This window comes from Lygodium microphyllum, chromosome 4 (assembly GCF_053477565.2).
Source record: "Lygodium microphyllum isolate KBCC chromosome 4, Lygodium_microphyllum_v1.1.10, whole genome shotgun sequence".
In the NCBI taxonomy this organism is placed as follows: Eukaryota; Viridiplantae; Streptophyta; class Polypodiopsida; order Schizaeales; family Lygodiaceae; genus Lygodium; species Lygodium microphyllum.
This window is the reverse complement of record NC_141138.1, coordinates 68,106,295-68,124,433: the sequence shown is the minus strand read 5'-3', so window position 1 is coordinate 68,124,433 and position 18,139 is coordinate 68,106,295. Positions and strand designations below refer to the sequence as shown.

The following is an 18,139-nucleotide window of genomic DNA, read 5'->3' as shown; positions in this document are numbered from 1 at the left end:
GGCAATAATTAATCGAACAGCGGCACAACTAACCTGGATGACAGTCAATAATCCAATGAATTGATCAATCAATCTAATCTAATCGAACGGCAACGGCACAACTAAACTAGATGATGGCACGCAATTTTTACTAATCTAATGAACTGAATTAATTAATCAAGGGCACGGCAATAGTTAATCAATCTAATCGAACGGCGGCGGCGGCGGCGGCGGCGGCACAACCAATCAAAATGATGGCGGCTCGGAGCAGACGGCACCACGACACACCACAGCACGTGGACCGGGGACGGACGGCAGCAGACGGCGCAACACGTCCGGACTCACGGCACAGCACGCTCACGACTCACAAGACAATGCTCGCGGACATGCCTATCCTTCTGAAGGTACACTGATCTTAGGCCCAGTCGCTCCAGGGCTAATATATGGTTAACAGAATGTATTTCTGCATGTTATCTTCCCCCCCATAAACAGAGCGCCCACACTCCAGCGCAAGCAGTGCAAGCTGTCAGACTGTCAGCGCAAAAAGCTGTTCAGGGACCAATAGGAACCGTTTGACAGGGTTAACCCTGCTACCACGCTACTGAAACCCCCGTCTTTCATCGGTGCAGCTAACTGTGGGTAAGATAAATAACCCTCCTCACGCTCGCCACTTCCGTGTCGCGCCCAGGGGCGAGTGGGGGGTGTGACTGGGCCCTTGGTGGCAATGAACATGAAACCATAAGACGTCTTCAAGATTGCAGCAGATGAGCAAGGAAACGTTGGGGTGAGCCTCAGAGAGGAGTTGACGTGAGAATCTGAGAATGTTCTTCGAGGTTGTGTGCTGGAAATGTAGAGGTTATAACACTCGATTTCAGGCCAAAGTTTCCTCAAAATGAGATTCTCAAGTCATGCGAGGCAAGTGACGGCATGCATAATGGAGCAGCCAACCAACACATGTAATACAATCAAGCAATGAAAGGCAATGAACATGGAATTGGTCTTCCTCAAAACCCAACAACTTTTGTGTTGATCATGCAAGCATCACAATTTGGAATATCTATGCCACATTCCACCAAGAACTACTACACTGTATGTACATGAAGCTCAGTACTACAACAAATCAACAAGGGGGTAATAAAAGAATCAAGTTATAAATCTCTCATGAAAAGGATTCCTTGGATCTCATAGTGCCACGTCCTTAGCAACAATTTTTGCCTCGAAATTAGTAATAATGAGGATATTTTAGAATGAAGCAACTCTTGTATAAAGATATAGAGACATTATATCAAGATTAAGGCATGTGTTGGATTAAGATATTAATATATTAAGATTAAGGCATGTGTTGGAACATGAACAAACTCAAAGGCAGAGCAAGAAAAGTGAGTTGGATTATTCAAGCCCTTTTTACTCTCTATCAAGAAAAGAAAAACAATAATACCTCCCTATTAAACTTGTAATTTAAAACAGCCGTAACTTTCTAGATCAACCTTGTAAGGCTTCATGACAATTCCCACTACACAACATTTTCTATAGGATATGTCACCTCACTTAAGACTTGTAACTTACATGTATACGAAACACACCATAGGGTAAAGGGGCCGATAAGGTGACACCCCACAAAAGCAAAATGAAAGAAGAGAAGAATTGAAGCTTGCTTAGAAAAGCTATGGCAGGAGAGCAAGAGTTAGAAAGAGAGAGAGAGAGAGACCAAATGGGAACTCCAATAGTCACAATGTGTGACCGAGCCTTCCTTTATTTAAACTGTCACTAAAAAATAAAGAATAAAGTGACTGTGACAAGCACCCGCCACCTGCAGTGTGCAGTGGCGGGTACTATCAGTATAGTAATACACGTGCAGCTAGGCGGAGATGCTTTTATTCCCAACAACCTCCCACTTAAAGGCGAATCTACCCCAGTGAGGAATGAAAAGAAAAAAGAAAAGACAGTACAATGTACACATATACAATAGGACAAGGAAAAACGTCATCTCATCCAATGTCCTGAGGAAGGCAAAGCGCTCAATAGTGAGGCTTTTCGTAAGAGCAGATCGACATGATTTTCATCAGTGGAGATCTTGACAAGGTCAATAAACTTGTCCTCCACGACCCCACGTATGAAGTGGTACATTATCTCAATGTATTTGTCTTCGCATGGAATACCAAATTCTTGGCTAGTTGAATAGCACTCATAGAATCCGAATGCAGCATAGGTATAGCATCAATCCCAAGGTCATGAACCAAACAGCCCAACCATATGGCCTCCTTGCAAGCCTCAGTGGCTACAACATACTTGGCCTCAGTAGTAGAGAGAGCCGTGTGAGAAAGCAGAGTTGCAGCATTGGAATGTGTGCACAAGAGGAAGGAGAGAGCTCAAAGTATAAGAACAATATCTTGTTTACTAAGTTGCTTACAAGTATAACTTGGGTACACTCTCTCACACTTGATAGTGATCCATAGGCTGTTTATATAGCCTCTGCCAAGCTAGGGTCAGGGTTTCCCTTGCCCCTAAGGCTATTCACACCCATCTGCCCTTATGCACCCTTGCTTACAGTGGGTTTCTATGCCTATCTTCTAACACCCCCCCTCAATGCCAGGGTGGCATTGGATTACAAGGCATGTAAGATGTCCCCTCCCTTTAAACAACCAGGATGCCTTTATAAATCAAGCTACAAGAGTGTTTTTAGGTAGATGGTTTAAAGACTCAAAAAAGTCGATCTTCAGATGAATTGGAGACATAATTTTCCACCAGTTCTTTAGGTACATTAGGAGTGTTGGGGCATTTACTAGTGATATGCCTTGTCTTCTTGCATTTGTTACATTTCATTTTCTCGGGATACTTCTTCCAACAGTTGTTTACAAGATGTCATTTTTTCTTATAGAAAGAACATCTAGTGAGAACTGTATGTACCAATACTTGATCACGGGAAGTTGACGATGCCGGACTGTTGTTGCCTTCTTTGTGGTTCCTCTTTTCTTCATCCAAATAGGATTGGATGGTACTTGCCAATGTAGGATCTAGAATGTTGGTAAAAGTGGTTACAAGAGTAGGAAACGCCTGTTTCACAGCTTTTAGAAGAATAGCAATAGCATCTTCTTCATGTATTGGAGCTTGTATTGAGGCAAGTTGTGCCATAAGTCCCTTCATGTGAGAGATGAATTTTTCCAAGTCTTCTCTTGATCAATATTCCAAGCTAAATAATTCAATTTTAAGGAAGATTTTAGTATTTTTACCAATGGCTCCATAGAGCTTTTCAAGCTCATCCCATTTTTCTTTAGCAGTATTTAGTTGATCAACATGATGAATCAATGACTCATCTAAGAGTAACATAATGATTGCCTAGGCACGTTGGTCATCCTCTATATCAACTAGATTTGCAGAGTTTACAGCTCTAGTGCATTGAATGAGAGCCCAATACTCTCTCTTCATCATCTTATACTTGATAAGTACATGCCATGGGTGAAAATCTTTGCCATCAAATTTTCGAATTTGAGGACGGACATCGGCATATGTTGTGGCCATTGGGAAGGTCTTACCACTTGCTAGAACAAGGGCAGTGTCTAGTCCCCTTACAAGTTTGCCACTAAATGCGGAAGCAATTCAAAGTTGTAATGAGGAGAAAGGCTGAAAATCATACATATGTAATATTTCAAAATATGACTTTGGTGGTCCTTTCTTAGGAGCAATCTTCTTCCGAGGTTTAATGGTCTTTTTAGGCTTCAATGATTTGAACCTAGACTGGACTTCAGGCTCCTCCTTGTGGTATGGCTCAGTGGATGACCCTTGTGTTGGACAAGGACGGTCTATGATTTCAATGCTTGTTGCTGATGATTTTGAGAGTACAATGACACTCATCCCTCTAATTTCATTGACCAATATACTTACGAAAAAAATCACTCAAGATATGCAATACACTTCTAGTGTATGATAGTCTATGTGTTTATAGTTGTACACATAGCCTTACAACTTGAAGCAAGGTACTTAGTTGTTTTATTTTTCTGATGAAAAATATTCAGATTATGTAAGTATTAGCAGCAATGATGATTAGGCAATGTGCCTTAGTGCTTACAAGCACTCATCTGTAGCTCATGTTGCTAGAGATGGTAAATGTCGGTCTTAATGAGCTTGATGATGACCCTTCAAATAGAGGAACCTCTAAAATGAAGTTTCCAAGTTCATAACTCACTCTAGAAGAGTTAACTCAGTGATTAAAATCACTGTTGATGACCAAACATTGAAAAAATTTGAAGATGGAAGAAGCTTGAAGCTCCTGGCTATGGTTGCCAGTGATTGATAGTTAGGGTTTGGCTTATAGCAGCCAATAGAGTTCAAATTTCCCAGAGCCCTCTTAGGAGTAGATGGCCCACTAGGGGGGCTACAAAAGCCCTATGGTGGCCGCCTTCAATGCGTCTCCCACAGCCCGCGCTTCAGTACGAATTGGCCACCTGCCCAAAACTGCGCCGTTCTATGTTTTTTGATAATGCTGCTTACCACAACGTCCAATGTCAGGGATTGATGTGCCACGCTGAAGCGCCCAGTGCTTAGAAGAAGATCTCTAGAAGAAACCAGAGACTAAAACCCCTTTTATTGCCCACACCAGCTCCTCCAAGGTCAGGGGGTCTGGCTGGCTATGGAGTTTGAAGGTCCAAAATGAGAGAGATGGAGATTGTCTTGTGCACTTAGTGGAGCTGAGATTTGAGGAAGCTGAGGGGATCAGAGGAGGCTCTAATACCATGTGAGAAAGCAGAGTTGCAGCATTGGAATGTGTGCACAAGAGGAAGAAGATAGCTTAAAGTACAAGAACAATATCTTGTTTACTAAGTTGCTTACAAGTACAACTTGGGTACACTCTCCCATACTTGATAGTGACCCATAGGCTATTTATATAGCCTCTACCAAGCTAGGGTTAGGGTTTCCCCTGCCCCTAAGGCTATTCACACCTATCTGTCCTTATGCACCCTTGCTTACCGTGGGTTCCTATGCCTATCTTCTAACAAGCCGTACACTTCTGAACCCTAGACATCCAAGAGACAGCACCTCTAGCATAGGTGAATACACAGTCAGAAGTGGACTTCCTACTATCTGCATGTCCTGCATAATCGGAGTCGGTGTATCCCACAACTCGTGTATCTTGACTGCCGTAGCAAATACACATATCTGTTATGCCCTTCAGGTATCTCATGATACCCTTTACAACATCCCAATGCTTCTTGCCAGGTGTAGCCATATAGCGGGCCACAATACCAATTGCAAAGGTAATATCTAGACAAGTGGCTATCATGGCATACATCAAACTGCCCACGCCTGATACATAAGGGATCTTGGCTATCTTGGCCCTCTTGTCATCTATCTGCGGACAATTGGCATGTGAGACCTTCACATAAGGAGGTAATGGACAGTCAATAGGCTTCATATCTTGCATGTGGAAACGCTCAAGGAATTTATGAATGTACTCTCTCTGTGAGAGGTAGAGTAGTTCCTAATACATATCACGCTTAATGCGCATACCAAGAATGTGAGAGGCCTGTCCCAATTCCTTCATCTTAAAGCTCTTCTTCAGCTGAGATTTAAGAGTATCCAGCTTATCATGAGCTTTCCCTGCTATCAGCATATCATCCACATAAAGTACCAAAATAAGCAACGAGCCATCACAGGCTTTTTTTGTGTAAAGACAAATCCATAGTACTTCTATTGTAGCCCTGTGATTGCATAAAGGCATCAAACTTATGATACCACTCCCTGGGTGCTTGTTTCAAGCCATAAAGACCTTTCTTCAACTTGCACACTAGGTGCTCCCTGCCAGGTTTTCCAAAGCCCTTAGGCTGCTCCATGTAAATCTCATCATGCAAATCTCCATGCAAGAATACAGTCTTAACATCCATCTAATACATGTCCAAGTCAAGCTGTGCGACTAAGGTCAAAACCAAGCAAAGGGTGGTCATCTTGACCACAGGAGAAAAGACTTCATCAAAGTCAACTCCATGCTCCTGTATAAGCCGGTTTGGGGTATCCAGGGGTACTTTTCAGCTTATACACCCATTTACATAGTAATGTATTCTTGCCATCAAGCAAGGAAACCAAATCCCAAGTCATATTTGTATGCAAGGAGTCTATCTCAGACTACATAGCCCTCTCCAAGGAGTGACTGTTACCCTTGCGCATAGCCTCATCATAGGTGAGAGGCTCTCTTACATCTGTAATCAAGACATAATGCATCAAGGACTCAAATCTATCAAGTGGATGTCTATCTCTAGTAGACTGGGCTCTGCTACCTGTCCAACACCCTGGCCATTTGTACCAATTGCTGCTGCAGGCTGACCATCTGGCTGTGCAGGCTGTACTGGAGTACGTGGCTCCTCTTGGAATATAACCCTGCATATCTCTACCACCTTCTCAGGCTACTTATGCATCTTGTCTTCATGGAAGACTACATTATGGCTGCGGATGACTTTCTGCGCCTGCGGATCTCAGAGGCGGTAACCCATCTTTCTTGCATCTCCATAGCCAAGGAAAATCCATTTGACACTCTTAGAATCCAGCTTACTACGTTGTCCTTGGACACATGGAAAAATGCCTCACATCCAAAGACACGTAGGCTACTTATGCATCTTGTCTTCATGGAAGACTACATCATGGCTGCGGATGACTTTCCGCGCTTGCGGATCCCAAAGGCGGTAACCCATCTTTCTTGCATCTCCATAGCCAAGGAAAATGCATTTGACACTCTTAGAATCCAGCTTACTACATTGTCCTTGGGCACATGGCAGAATGCCTCACATCCAAAGACACGTAGATGCGCATAAGATGAAGGTTTCCCAGTCCATATCTCCTCTGCAACCTGAAAATCTTAACCACTGGAAGATGATCTATTTATGATATGCACAACTGTAGTGACTACCTCAGTCCAAAAGCTCTGTGGTAGGCCTGCATGGCTAAGCATACTACGTACATGCTCTTGAATGGTTCTATTCATCCGCTCAGTCAAACCATTCTGGGGTGGGGTATAGAGAACGGTCAACTGATGCTTGATACCCCTCTCGTCACACAACTGCTCAAAGGCACGTGATATATATTTTCTCTCACATTGTCAATCCGAAGGCATTTCAGTCTATGCCCAGTTTGGTTCTCAACCAATGCAAGCCATCTCTGAAACACAGCCAAGACATCTGACTTAAACTTAATGGGATAAGCCTAGACTTTACGCAAAAAATCATCAATAAACATCACAAAATACTTTGCACCATCCATAGACTGATAGAGCATGGACCCACAAACATCCGAATGTACTAATGCCAAGGGCTCACCCATGCGTGTCCTACCAGACTTATTATGCGTATTTCTAGTCTATCTGTCATAAAGACAATGCTCACATGAATCAAAACATGAATAATCAAGGGATAGTAAGTACTGCAAACCAAAAAGCATTTTCGTTCCCTTCAAAGACATATGGCCCAAACGGGCATGCCAAAGACATACATGTGGGATGAAACCCACTGACAAAACATGGTTAACAGAGAACCTATCAACTATAAGAGGATAGAGGCTACCAACCTTGGCACCTCTAGCAAGCACAAGTCTGCCACGTTTAATCTTCCAGGAAAAATCTCTAAATGAAACATGAAATCCAGTATCATCAAGCTGTCGTGCAGATACAAGGCTGCGTGTAAACACAGGTACATGACGTACATCGTGTAATAGAAAAGTACTGCCAGTAGAGAACTGCAATCGTACATCCCCAATGCCAGCAATAGCAAGTGATCTATCATCACCCAAGCGAACTGAACCAGAGATAGTGTAGTAGGAATGGAACCACTCACGGCATGGTGTAATATGAAATGAGGCACCAGAATCCAAAAGCTAGCACTGCGCATACATAGAGTGAACCTCGGTCAATGGCGTAGTATTACAAGAACTACCTGCAAGTATATACTCTCCATCAGAGTCATCAATCTGCATAACATTTATATTCTTAATTTTCACACTAGATTTCGCAGGTACCATACTGCGATCAGAGGACTTTTCTTCTTGTACTTTGTCTTTTTCCTTCTCTTTGCACTTCTCATTGCGCAACTCATGACACTTGGGGTGTATATGACCCTTCTTGCCGCAATGATAACATATCACATTAGCATTTCTCCCATAAGACTTGCTGTGCGACTTAGACTTAGACTTCTGCGAATCTCTGCCACGGCCATTCCCACGGTCATTCTTTCCATTACCATCTCTGCCTCTAACAGTCAAAGCATGCGACACACGAGAGGCATCCAAGTTCTTACGATTGATCTCTTTCTACAGAAGAGCACTCTCTACATCAGGCAAGTTTAAAATAGTAGCAAGAGCACATAAGGCAGTACAGAATATATCCCATGACTCACTCAAAGTCCCAAGTAAAAACAATGGAGTAACCTTATCATTGAAGGTAATGCCCTGTGAAGTCAAGTTCTTGAGAATAGCATGGAACTGGCTCAAATGAGCAGACATCGTCATTTGACTTACTGGACTATTCTTGTCACAGAGGTTCTTAATCTTATCTCAAAGCTGCCGAGCACTTTGTGCTTCCTCAACCACATTGTAATGCACCTGTTCAGTGAGAGACAAGATGAGGGTGGACTTGTATAACTCATCAAGCTCATCCCATTCGTCATCACTTTTAGTTTCAGGCTGCTCACCATGCATCCTTAATGGCTTTATCTGTGATTTCTGCACCAATATCTGCCAAACTTGACTCTTCCAGTAGACATAATTTGTACCATCAAGCTTAGTGATGTTAAAAATAGCACTGACAGTAGAAGAAGATGCCATACTGCAATCCAAAACGGTAAAGACAGTTCAAAACTACTTACTGTTTTCTGCTATAAACAGCAAAAATACCACCAAAACCAAGGCAAAATAACCAGAAACTGATAGCTAATGATGCTGCCCACCAAGTACCATCAAAAGTACATAAAATCAAGATGATTCAGCATGAAAATTCCACATCGGTCCATGCATAACTGCTTGCTGTAATAAATTATAGCCAAGTACAATGAGAGTAAACTATAGACAAAATGAATGCACCAAGTCAACCATTGACTGTCAAAGCATAACCAGCATCAAGCGGATATAAATAAACATGTGACAATCATACGGACATCAAGCAAACACCCAAGCATGTCAAATGAATCCGTCAGTAAGCCGGCGCATCCCCTGTGTAATAGGGTAAAGTGTACACAACACTAGCAAGACACCTGACACAAATAGGTGTATGCTCAGGGAGTGCAAAGCTCAAATCAACCCAAGTACATCTGTGAGGGCCACGGCATATCAATCATGCAACATCCAAGTGAAGATCCCAGTCTCAAGTATCCGAATGCTCAAGTAGCATAAACCGCCTGTCAAGCGTATCAAGACGCTCCCACTGGCACAAAAGCCGTAAATATCAAGCAAAGAAGCTCCACAAGAACATATGATAGCACTAGTGCTAGAGGATCCAAGATCAAGCATCAATAAGACGTTATGAACATATAGACCGTGTAGCATCCATAGACATCAAGTACATCCAAACTGTAACTCTGGCAAGCCGAGAAATGGCCAAAGTAAGCTCCGGACAATCAAATGTCAAACCAAAGCAAGGCTTAGTAGCATCCAACTCTAGACAATGCAACAGGCATGTAGTAGTGGCATAGGCCAAGCATGTCAAGACCGGTCAAGACATAAGTAAAGTACATGCCATAAGTACATCACAGATGGAGATCCAAATGCTATGCAAAGCGAGCTCAAGCTCAACCAATGATCTGAAGCAATATCAAGCTCAAAGTTGATCCCTGATGATCAATACATCAAAGTACATCTCCAAAGTATGTCCCAATTCCAAGAGGCATAGGCAAACATGAAGTAATAGGCTTCAGCTCACTGTTGTACAGCAGTGATTTACTACTTAAAACTGAGTATTTGCAACCTTTAGATCAGGCCAAAGGCATGGCAAAGCACTAGCATTACATCCACCAACCAAAGAGCATCAAGGACCTAGCATACAGGCACCAAGTGTAGTGTAGACGAGCCCCAATCTTCATGTAAAGATCTGTGACAGACATAAACAGCAGGTCTGCTGTATACACAGTCAAACTGGAGCTGAATATCAGTGCCCCAAAGCCTCTACAAGGCTCAAAGCATGGCAGGGATCAGTCCAAGTAGTGCCACACTGCCCAAGAGTCCAAGCATGATCATCAGCAAGAGCAGAGGAGTTGTCCAGGGGCTGCAAGAAACAAGCGCAAATCACGCTGATTTGCTGATGGCTTCTGCTGCTCCTGCTGAGGCTATACCAAGTGAAAGAGGGCTCAACCTTGAGCCAATGAAGGCCTAGTTCAAGCCCAAGGTAGCCTACAAATGCTTCAGGCAGGATATGGTGGGAACAAACTTCAATGATGAGAGCTATGGCTGCCCCTGATCTTGCAAACCCTGCTATACGTGTGAACAGCAATGAAACCCTGAAGCAAGTGAATGAATACCTTTTTTGAAATGCCCTAAGGATGCCCAAGGGGGCCTGGAAGATGGTCGGGAAGCCGGGGAGTGACGGGAGCTCGAGAGAGTTGGCTATGGCTACCGAGAAGGAGACCCAATGAGTGTAGGTAATCAATAGTTGAAGACACCACAAACCAAGCTCGAGTAGTCATGAATCCATGCTCTGATACGAGTTGAAAGGAGAGAAGGATTGAAGCTTGCTTGGTAGAGCTATGGCAGGCGAGTAAGAGCAAGAAAGAAAGAGAGACCAAATGGGAACTCCAACAGTCACAATGTGTGACCGGGCCTTCCTTTATTCAAACTGTCACTAAAAGAATAAAAAATAAAGTGATGGTGACGGGCGCCCACCACCTACAGTGTGCAGTGGCGGGTACCGTCAGTGTATTAATACACGGGTGGCTAGGCGAAAGCGCCTTTACCCCTAACACAAAATGCACCCCACTCCAATTTAGTACAATTGAGCCGTGTTAATTTTTTTATATTTTGGATTTTGTAAAACCCTAAAACAATGCATCCTTAAGTGTCACTCTATTGGCCCCTCATTGTCACTCTTTTGTGTGGAAAAGAAAAGAAATAATGGGGGACTGTTAGATGACCCTTTATTGGCCCCTGTATCCAATATGACATCCAACCCTAGATGATACCAACAAACCCATAAATTCCACAAGCAAAATCATTCTGGGACAAAAACCTTGCTCTCAATTTGGTAAGTTTTTGTGAAGAAAAATGGCCAGCTCAAGTATGTTGACATAACGCAGCTGAAGATGGAAGCACCCAGGAACATGTTCATGACCACCATCTGCAGCTGAATTGCTTTGAGAGGAGATGCCCCACCCATTATCATTCCAGTCATTGTCCCTGGCAAACTGATTAACCCAAATGTTTTGATATTGTCAAACAAAGGAGCAAGGGCAACCACCAACGCTCTTCTGACCTGCTTAATTGTTGCCTGCCTCGGTGTTGCACCCAATGCAAGAGCTGTTTCCACCTTTCATAAACAATACAAATGTGACAATGAACAGAGGCATCTGTAAGAGCTAATCCTCCAATATAATTCAGACATGAAAGAATAGTACATGAAACTGCAGAACATACCAAATTTAGTTGTACTCTAATATCATCATGAAGTCGTCTCAATGTCACTCCTGTCATAGTCATGACACCACCAACCATCATTCCAGCTACTGGGATTATGTACCGAGGTGTGAATGGGAAAATTCTCATTATGACTATAAAAACCATTGTGATTGATGTTCCAACAAGTATAGAGATGCCAGCAATATATTTCCCGTAAGGAACATGTTTGGCTCGTTGTCCAGCAGTATATCCTGCAACTGCAATCTGCATTATGCCCATCAACAAAACCTAAGGAATCAGTCCACATACATGGAAAACCTCTTTATTACTTATGCATTTGAAGTCTTTGGTAGATCTACATACTACTTTAAGTTGACATAAACAATCTACATGATGCCAGAAGTGTCCAAGCATAGTTGTTCCCATATGTTTCCACAGTGAATGCTGGAATATGAGACTGAGAATATGGCTGGGGGAGGATAGGAGAAACGGCCAATCAAGAGTATGGTACAGGATTGATTCAGACCCTGAGGAAGACTTGTACGTTGACCCTGATCACTTTGAGCTTAATAGTCTCTAAGATATTATCCTATGACAAGTTTTACTGTGAATTTTCCACCCACAAGTTTTGATGTGATTTTCAATATATTTCAAAAGTCTATTTTATTCATCATAAATATGAATTCAACTGTCTGTCTACATGAGAAGAATCAGTTAAGCGTGTCAGCTCAGACCTCAAAGGCCCATCTTAAAGATGATCACATCAGAATGTGTTCAACACCCAAACACCAGTAAATTTAATAGCCCAGATAGGAAGCTTTTGAATACAGAAAAAGAAAGGATGAAAAGATATAAAATGCATGTAACTTAACAAAATGAGTATTAAACTCCTCAATCATGTGACCCAAATTATTGAGCTGTTGAATACAGCAAAAGAAAGGAAGAGAAGAAAGGAAAATGTAACTTAATGAAATGAGTACATGAAACTCATCAATCATGTGACCTAAAATCATCAGTGCTTCTAGGCCCAAGGTCCAATGTTGAGAGATGTACACCTCCTTTTTTCCTTGCAAAATAAAGCGTGCTGGATTATATTACTCAGAAGCAGAACTACAATGACGTACGAGTGCTCGACAGTCTAGCTACTAGAGCAGAATGCAAACCAACTCAAAAGGGTACAAGGCCTCTCAGGGCGGTTTGGGGGGAATAAGGGAAAGAAGACATAGTAGGGGTGTGTAAGACCACCATAGGTTACCATCCTATGTGGAAAAGATGCTGTGGTAAAGATGGTGTGGTAAACCCAAGTATGACGAAACAGCTATTGAAGCTCCTATCGATGATGAGAGTCCCCCTGGAGCTATTCCCAATGACCTCAGAGATGACCAGATCTCTGCTCGTGTGTCATATACGGAATGCTCTCTCTGTTGAATGTCAAATGATAGCAGCCCTTCACCCGATAAGGCTCCCAATAAGTTCCTACACCTCCAATCGCAATGTTGAAGGCTCCAAAACTCGTCAAGATTGGGAAATGCCTCCAAGCCCACCACTGCACAAGATCCAGCCTTGATGATGAAGATCATGTCACGCATCACCGCCTCATTGAATAAGTGGCATCTCTAACAACTGCGTTGCCTCACATGACCACAATAGTGCTTTGGGGTCTCCAAGTGTTGGTGCAAGAAACACTATCAAACCCCATCTTGTTGCATTTGAACCAACCAGATACCTATTGCTAGACCTCCATGAGCCACCAGCCAAAGAATGTGTCAAACGCTCCTCAACTGCTGGCTACCCCATAGGTGTCTCCAAAATGTGCATCTGAAGGGGTCCCTGATGCTTCTCTGCCCATGTCAACCACTGCTGGGGGCAGTCCATATCATCCTGCATCGGTATATCTCTGCTAATCAGATCTATGTACATAAAGAAGTTAACTGCCATCTGTGAAGCTGAAGAAGCAAGTTAGCACTACTCACTCTGGCCCAATCCAACTCCTCCAAGGCTCGTCCCTCCCAAATCCACAATCACCACTCTCGAGTGTCCAGCCCAGGTCAAGCTTCCACAAATTCCCCTAGGGTCCTAAAATATGGATGCTCCTCCAAGGGAGGTTTAGAAAGCTAGGCCCTACTACCCTCTATCCAAAGCCAGCATACCACCCTCCTATAGATGCCCACTTTCTTGGAAAAAAGGCTAAAAATTTGTATATACAGTAATAGATAAACAAAGGTACACACTTTGAGACTTGTTTCCACCTTAACGACACAATGCATGAACATCATCAACTAGGCAAGCTAAGCATGCTAGCTTACACTCTTACAAAATGAATCAAAGATACAATGCAGAAATATCCTCAACTAGGTGAGTTAAGTGCTAACCTGGACTCTCACAGGGCTAGAATGACCTGCTGCTCCACTGGTTTGAACATGAAAAGCACCTAAACCTCCATCATCTATGTAGCTGCATGAACTCAGCCTCGTAGCAAGTATTGACTGCTTCGTATGCCTTTTCCTATAAGTTCTCACTGCAAACGAAGGAGAGAGATGATGAATGGTTTCGTTGATGGGTGCAAGTGTCACATCCTTGGACACTTGGATGGGCAGCCACAATATTGGCCAATAACCACTAGGTGACTAGGTGTGAACACACCCTAAAGGCTACAGCAGTGAAGGGGTCTTGCAGTGTGAACATACCTTGACAATCTCATCCATCTATCCAAATGGTGTGGGCTAATGATATGGGACATTAGTGCTTGGACAGCTTGTGTCCGCTGTCATGTCATATGTATAGGTTGGGTTTCATTGGCAATACAGCAATAACCTGCTCTCTAACATGTGCCATTGCAACATGCATAAATACCACTGGATATGAGGATTTGTGATCTAGCACCATAACTAGGAACACTGGCTAACAAAATACATAGTATGTACAATGAACACACCTAACAAATGTATATGCTCAAAAGAATGAAATTAATCACAGCCCATTAGAGCTGAACCAAGCGATCAGAGTTGATATCCTGAGGACTGAGATAGAGAGGACATGGACCCACCCACCACTTCTAGGATTGAGATGGAGTTCCACTAGAGTCAATTCATGCGCCTCTCTAATGATGGATTCACTATACAGCCAGTGTACAGACACAGATCTCTCCCATGGCATACGGGCTGCTATCAAACAAATTTTCACCTCCTCTCATAGGCTAAAAATGGGGGTAGGAAAATAGACAAATACCCCAATAGAGGATAGGATTTGCCAGCTCTATGAACGAGAGCCTAAGACAAAGGAGCACTACATATGCAAATGTACAATATACTATGACATACGAGTACGGTACTGCTGTCTCTTTCATGATGGATTTAGACCTGTTATAGAGTATGAGGACCAGAGATGCCTAGGTCTCTTCCTCTTGGAGCTATAGAGACGCCGCACAACACTACTACAAGATAGGAGGTCAATTCACCCAGAGGGCCTATACAGAGAGCATTGACTGACTTTTTCCACAGATCAAACCTTGCACATACTATTAGCCCAATGAAAATAGAGCCACCCCACTAGACACCCCCCTCCATTCCACGCCGTAGAGTCACATTAGACCAACCCAGGAGGTCGCACCATAGTTGGATCAGAGCCATCATTATGAGACATTGGAGACGCACCACCAAGAATATACATCGAGTTGTTAGGGACCACATCATAGCTGACATCATTCATAGATTTTGAGATCAACTACAGACTATAGTCTTCACCATAGTTCCTTAAATAATAGTGCCAAATTCAGACTTCTTTTTCATTCTAGCAATGAGATGACCCTAGACATGCTTCTACTCTAGCATTGTCTCATTGTACACTTATTTTCAGCATTGTCACATAGACCACTTATTTTACTATTATCTCCACTTTAATGATGAGATGAAATAAGACTTGGATGTACTCTGGATTGTCCCACAGACCACACTGGCCTTATGTAGACATTCATATTTCTTTCTTTCTTTTTTCCTTCTCTCACACATGTGCAGTCTTAAGCTTGGAGTCTTGATATTGACCATTTTTTTTGGCTTTGGCCCATTTTTCATACATATTTCAGACTTTTCTTGCATGCATGGCTTAAACCTTACTTTATTCAGCTCTTTTTTATGTGATGTGTACTCATTTTGCAGCATCAATTAGTCTTAATACAAAGTCCACTGTTCATTTTGTTTTTACTAGTGTAATATGAACCTTGAAGTTGTATTTTTAGAGAGTCCTTAATTTTGTGGAGTGTTTGCCTTAGCATTATAAAAAAATTCTAATTTCATCTATGTTTTCATGTCTTATTTCCTTCCCATTCCTGGAATGGGCCTTCTCATTCCTATGCCATTCCCTGCTCCAATTCTTGTTTCCCAATTCTTGGTAGCTATGGGTTGTGCAGCATTATATGCCTACTTTTGTGTCACAAAAAAAGTACGCTCTTTAGTTAGTGGATCAATTTTCCCACATGGTACATGGCCTGTAGCTACTCTATCAGATCCCATTGCAAAGCCAACTAAGGACTCAAATGCTCCTCCACTCAATAACCATAACTCACCCAATAGCAAGGAAACTATTGTGGCTCATCACACTTGCCCCAACCTGACATATCCAATTTCTATTCTTCGCCAATATTTCAATGCTCCAAAGCAATCTCACTAGAAATAATGTATGCATGTGTTAAGCTATATTCATGCTATTTATGCTTGTGGCCTGTCTTTCTTGGTCAAGCCAAAAAACAAGAGACTAAGCTGCAATTTAAGCCAAGGCTGAATACCAGCCTTTGTATGATGGTACCACAAAGTTCATCTACTCGAGTTTATTGATGAAGCTGTGATTCCCATGTGAGGCTCCTACACTACTATATTGTAACAGCCAGAGTGCCATCATGCTTGTGGGCAACCCCACTTTCACCAACAAGATGAAGCATGTTGGAGTCTCTGAGAACTATGCCGTCATTCTGACAAACGCAGTCAACCAACCAATAGTTCAGCATCTTTGACATTAGATTGGTTTCATTCCACCCTCCCCTTCAACATCAGCATGATGGGAAGAGGGGGCCCCATAGCTTTCCACTATCCGATGGTGAGAGGGGGTGGCTTATTCTCTTGGTGCTTACAAGATGTTGGCCTCTATCTTCATGTTCTTATGTATATTAATAGTGTCCATTTGCATCTTGATGATGATACTTGTAAAAGGGTGCATGGGCAAGTAAACTATTCCCCCATGAGGGCATTACTTAAGTCGCACCACTATATTTTGCATTTCATATTGTTTTGCATGACACCATGCACTAATCCTTGCACCTCCCTTGCATTGGCATTGTGTTTATGTGAAATATGGCCCTTAGAAAGAAGAATGAAACATTATGACTAAGAATCCCTCCAAGGTGAAAACCCTTGCATTGTGTAAGCATACTTCCCTTTTATCTCATCAAAGAGTGGTCAACTTCAATTCACCATATCCATAGCAATTACATTGGCAAATCCATGGTAGCTTAGCCTCATCATTATGTTGGGAATAAAGGGCCATCGTGCCTTTTATATGTGCATGGGTGTGAACACACCCTTAGCACATTGTACTTATATATATATATATATATATATATATATATATATATATATATATATAAACCTAAAGGTACACTTGTCATTGTACCAATAGAAATGGGCTCACTCTCTACTCTGCTCTCTCGCACTCTCTCTGTCTCTCACAGCAAGTAACGACTCTCTACCTTGATCTCCGTGCCTAATCGGTCCCTACAAACTGATATCAGAGCGCAAGGTGCTGCAGACGATCGCCAGGCTGAGGCAGAAGACCAGCGTGGTGACGAGAGCTCAAAGGCGAGCAGAAGAGTCACAGGTGTGAGCTGCAGGCAGTAGCAGTCGACTGCAGCAGGCGTGGACCAGGCGTGCAACAGGCTGCAGCGCTGACGAACACCAGGTGACACTGCAGATGAGCTGACGACTGCAGCGCTGCCAAACGAGGAGGCTGTTGCTACGTGACATGAAGGCAGGCTCGCACGAAACAGGGACAGGGTACCGGGCTGCACGGGCAACGATCGCAACCAACAAGGACGGAACCGGCAGCGGGGCTCACGGTGCCTGACTGACGGGGTTTCGCGCGCTCAAGCACAAAATCTCAAATCTGTGCAAAATCGGCTCACAAATTTGGGGCTTTTCTCGAATCTGAGGATCTCAACAGAGAATTGGACAATCTGACTCAGAAATTGCAAAGTCGGTGCACATTTGCCCAGGAATTTTGGGGCTTTTCACATTTTAGTGAAATTCTTTTAATTTCATTGAAATTAGTGCACGCAAGACTTGGAAAATTTGGGGATTTGTCCAGATTTGGTGTGAGCAAGATGCAACAGTGATATTTGTCTCAGAAATTGCAGAAATTTGTGACATTTTGTCCCCGACATTTGGGGCTTTTAATGTACATGCGCAAATTGGGCTGAAATTAACTCAATTTCTCGAGATTGAGGCACATTGGACCCCATGCAATTTGGGGCTTTTGCAATTTGGGCAAAATTTCTGCAACATTTGGTTATTTTATGTACATGCAGGTTGAATTTCGCACA

At 42.8% G+C, this 18,139-nt stretch overlaps 1 protein-coding gene and 1 long non-coding RNA gene across 3 annotated transcripts in view; one reads left to right on the top strand and one right to left on the bottom strand.

The window, feature by feature from the left end:
- Positions 1-201: 201 nt before the first annotated feature.
- The window catches only part of LOC148037144 (uncharacterized), a 101,714-nt gene continuing 83,776 nt past the window's right edge, over positions 202-18,139 (top strand). For both annotated transcript variants that reach the window (XR_015690779.1, XR_015690780.1), the window contains exon 1: positions 202-383. This is a non-coding gene — a long non-coding RNA (uncharacterized LOC148037144). The remainder of the gene's footprint in view (positions 384-18,139) is intronic.
- Positions 10,944-18,139, bottom strand: part of LOC148037143 (protein ALUMINUM SENSITIVE 3-like) — a 92,312-nt gene continuing 85,116 nt past the window's right edge. Inside the window, exons 2-3 of the mRNA XM_087677246.1 lie at positions 11,572-11,817; positions 10,944-11,464 (exon numbers count right to left, since the gene is read on the bottom strand). Coding sequence (XP_087533372.1) covers positions 11,150-11,464; positions 11,572-11,817 — 561 coding nt within the window. The 3' untranslated portion in view covers positions 10,944-11,149. The remainder of the gene's footprint in view (positions 11,465-11,571; positions 11,818-18,139) is intronic.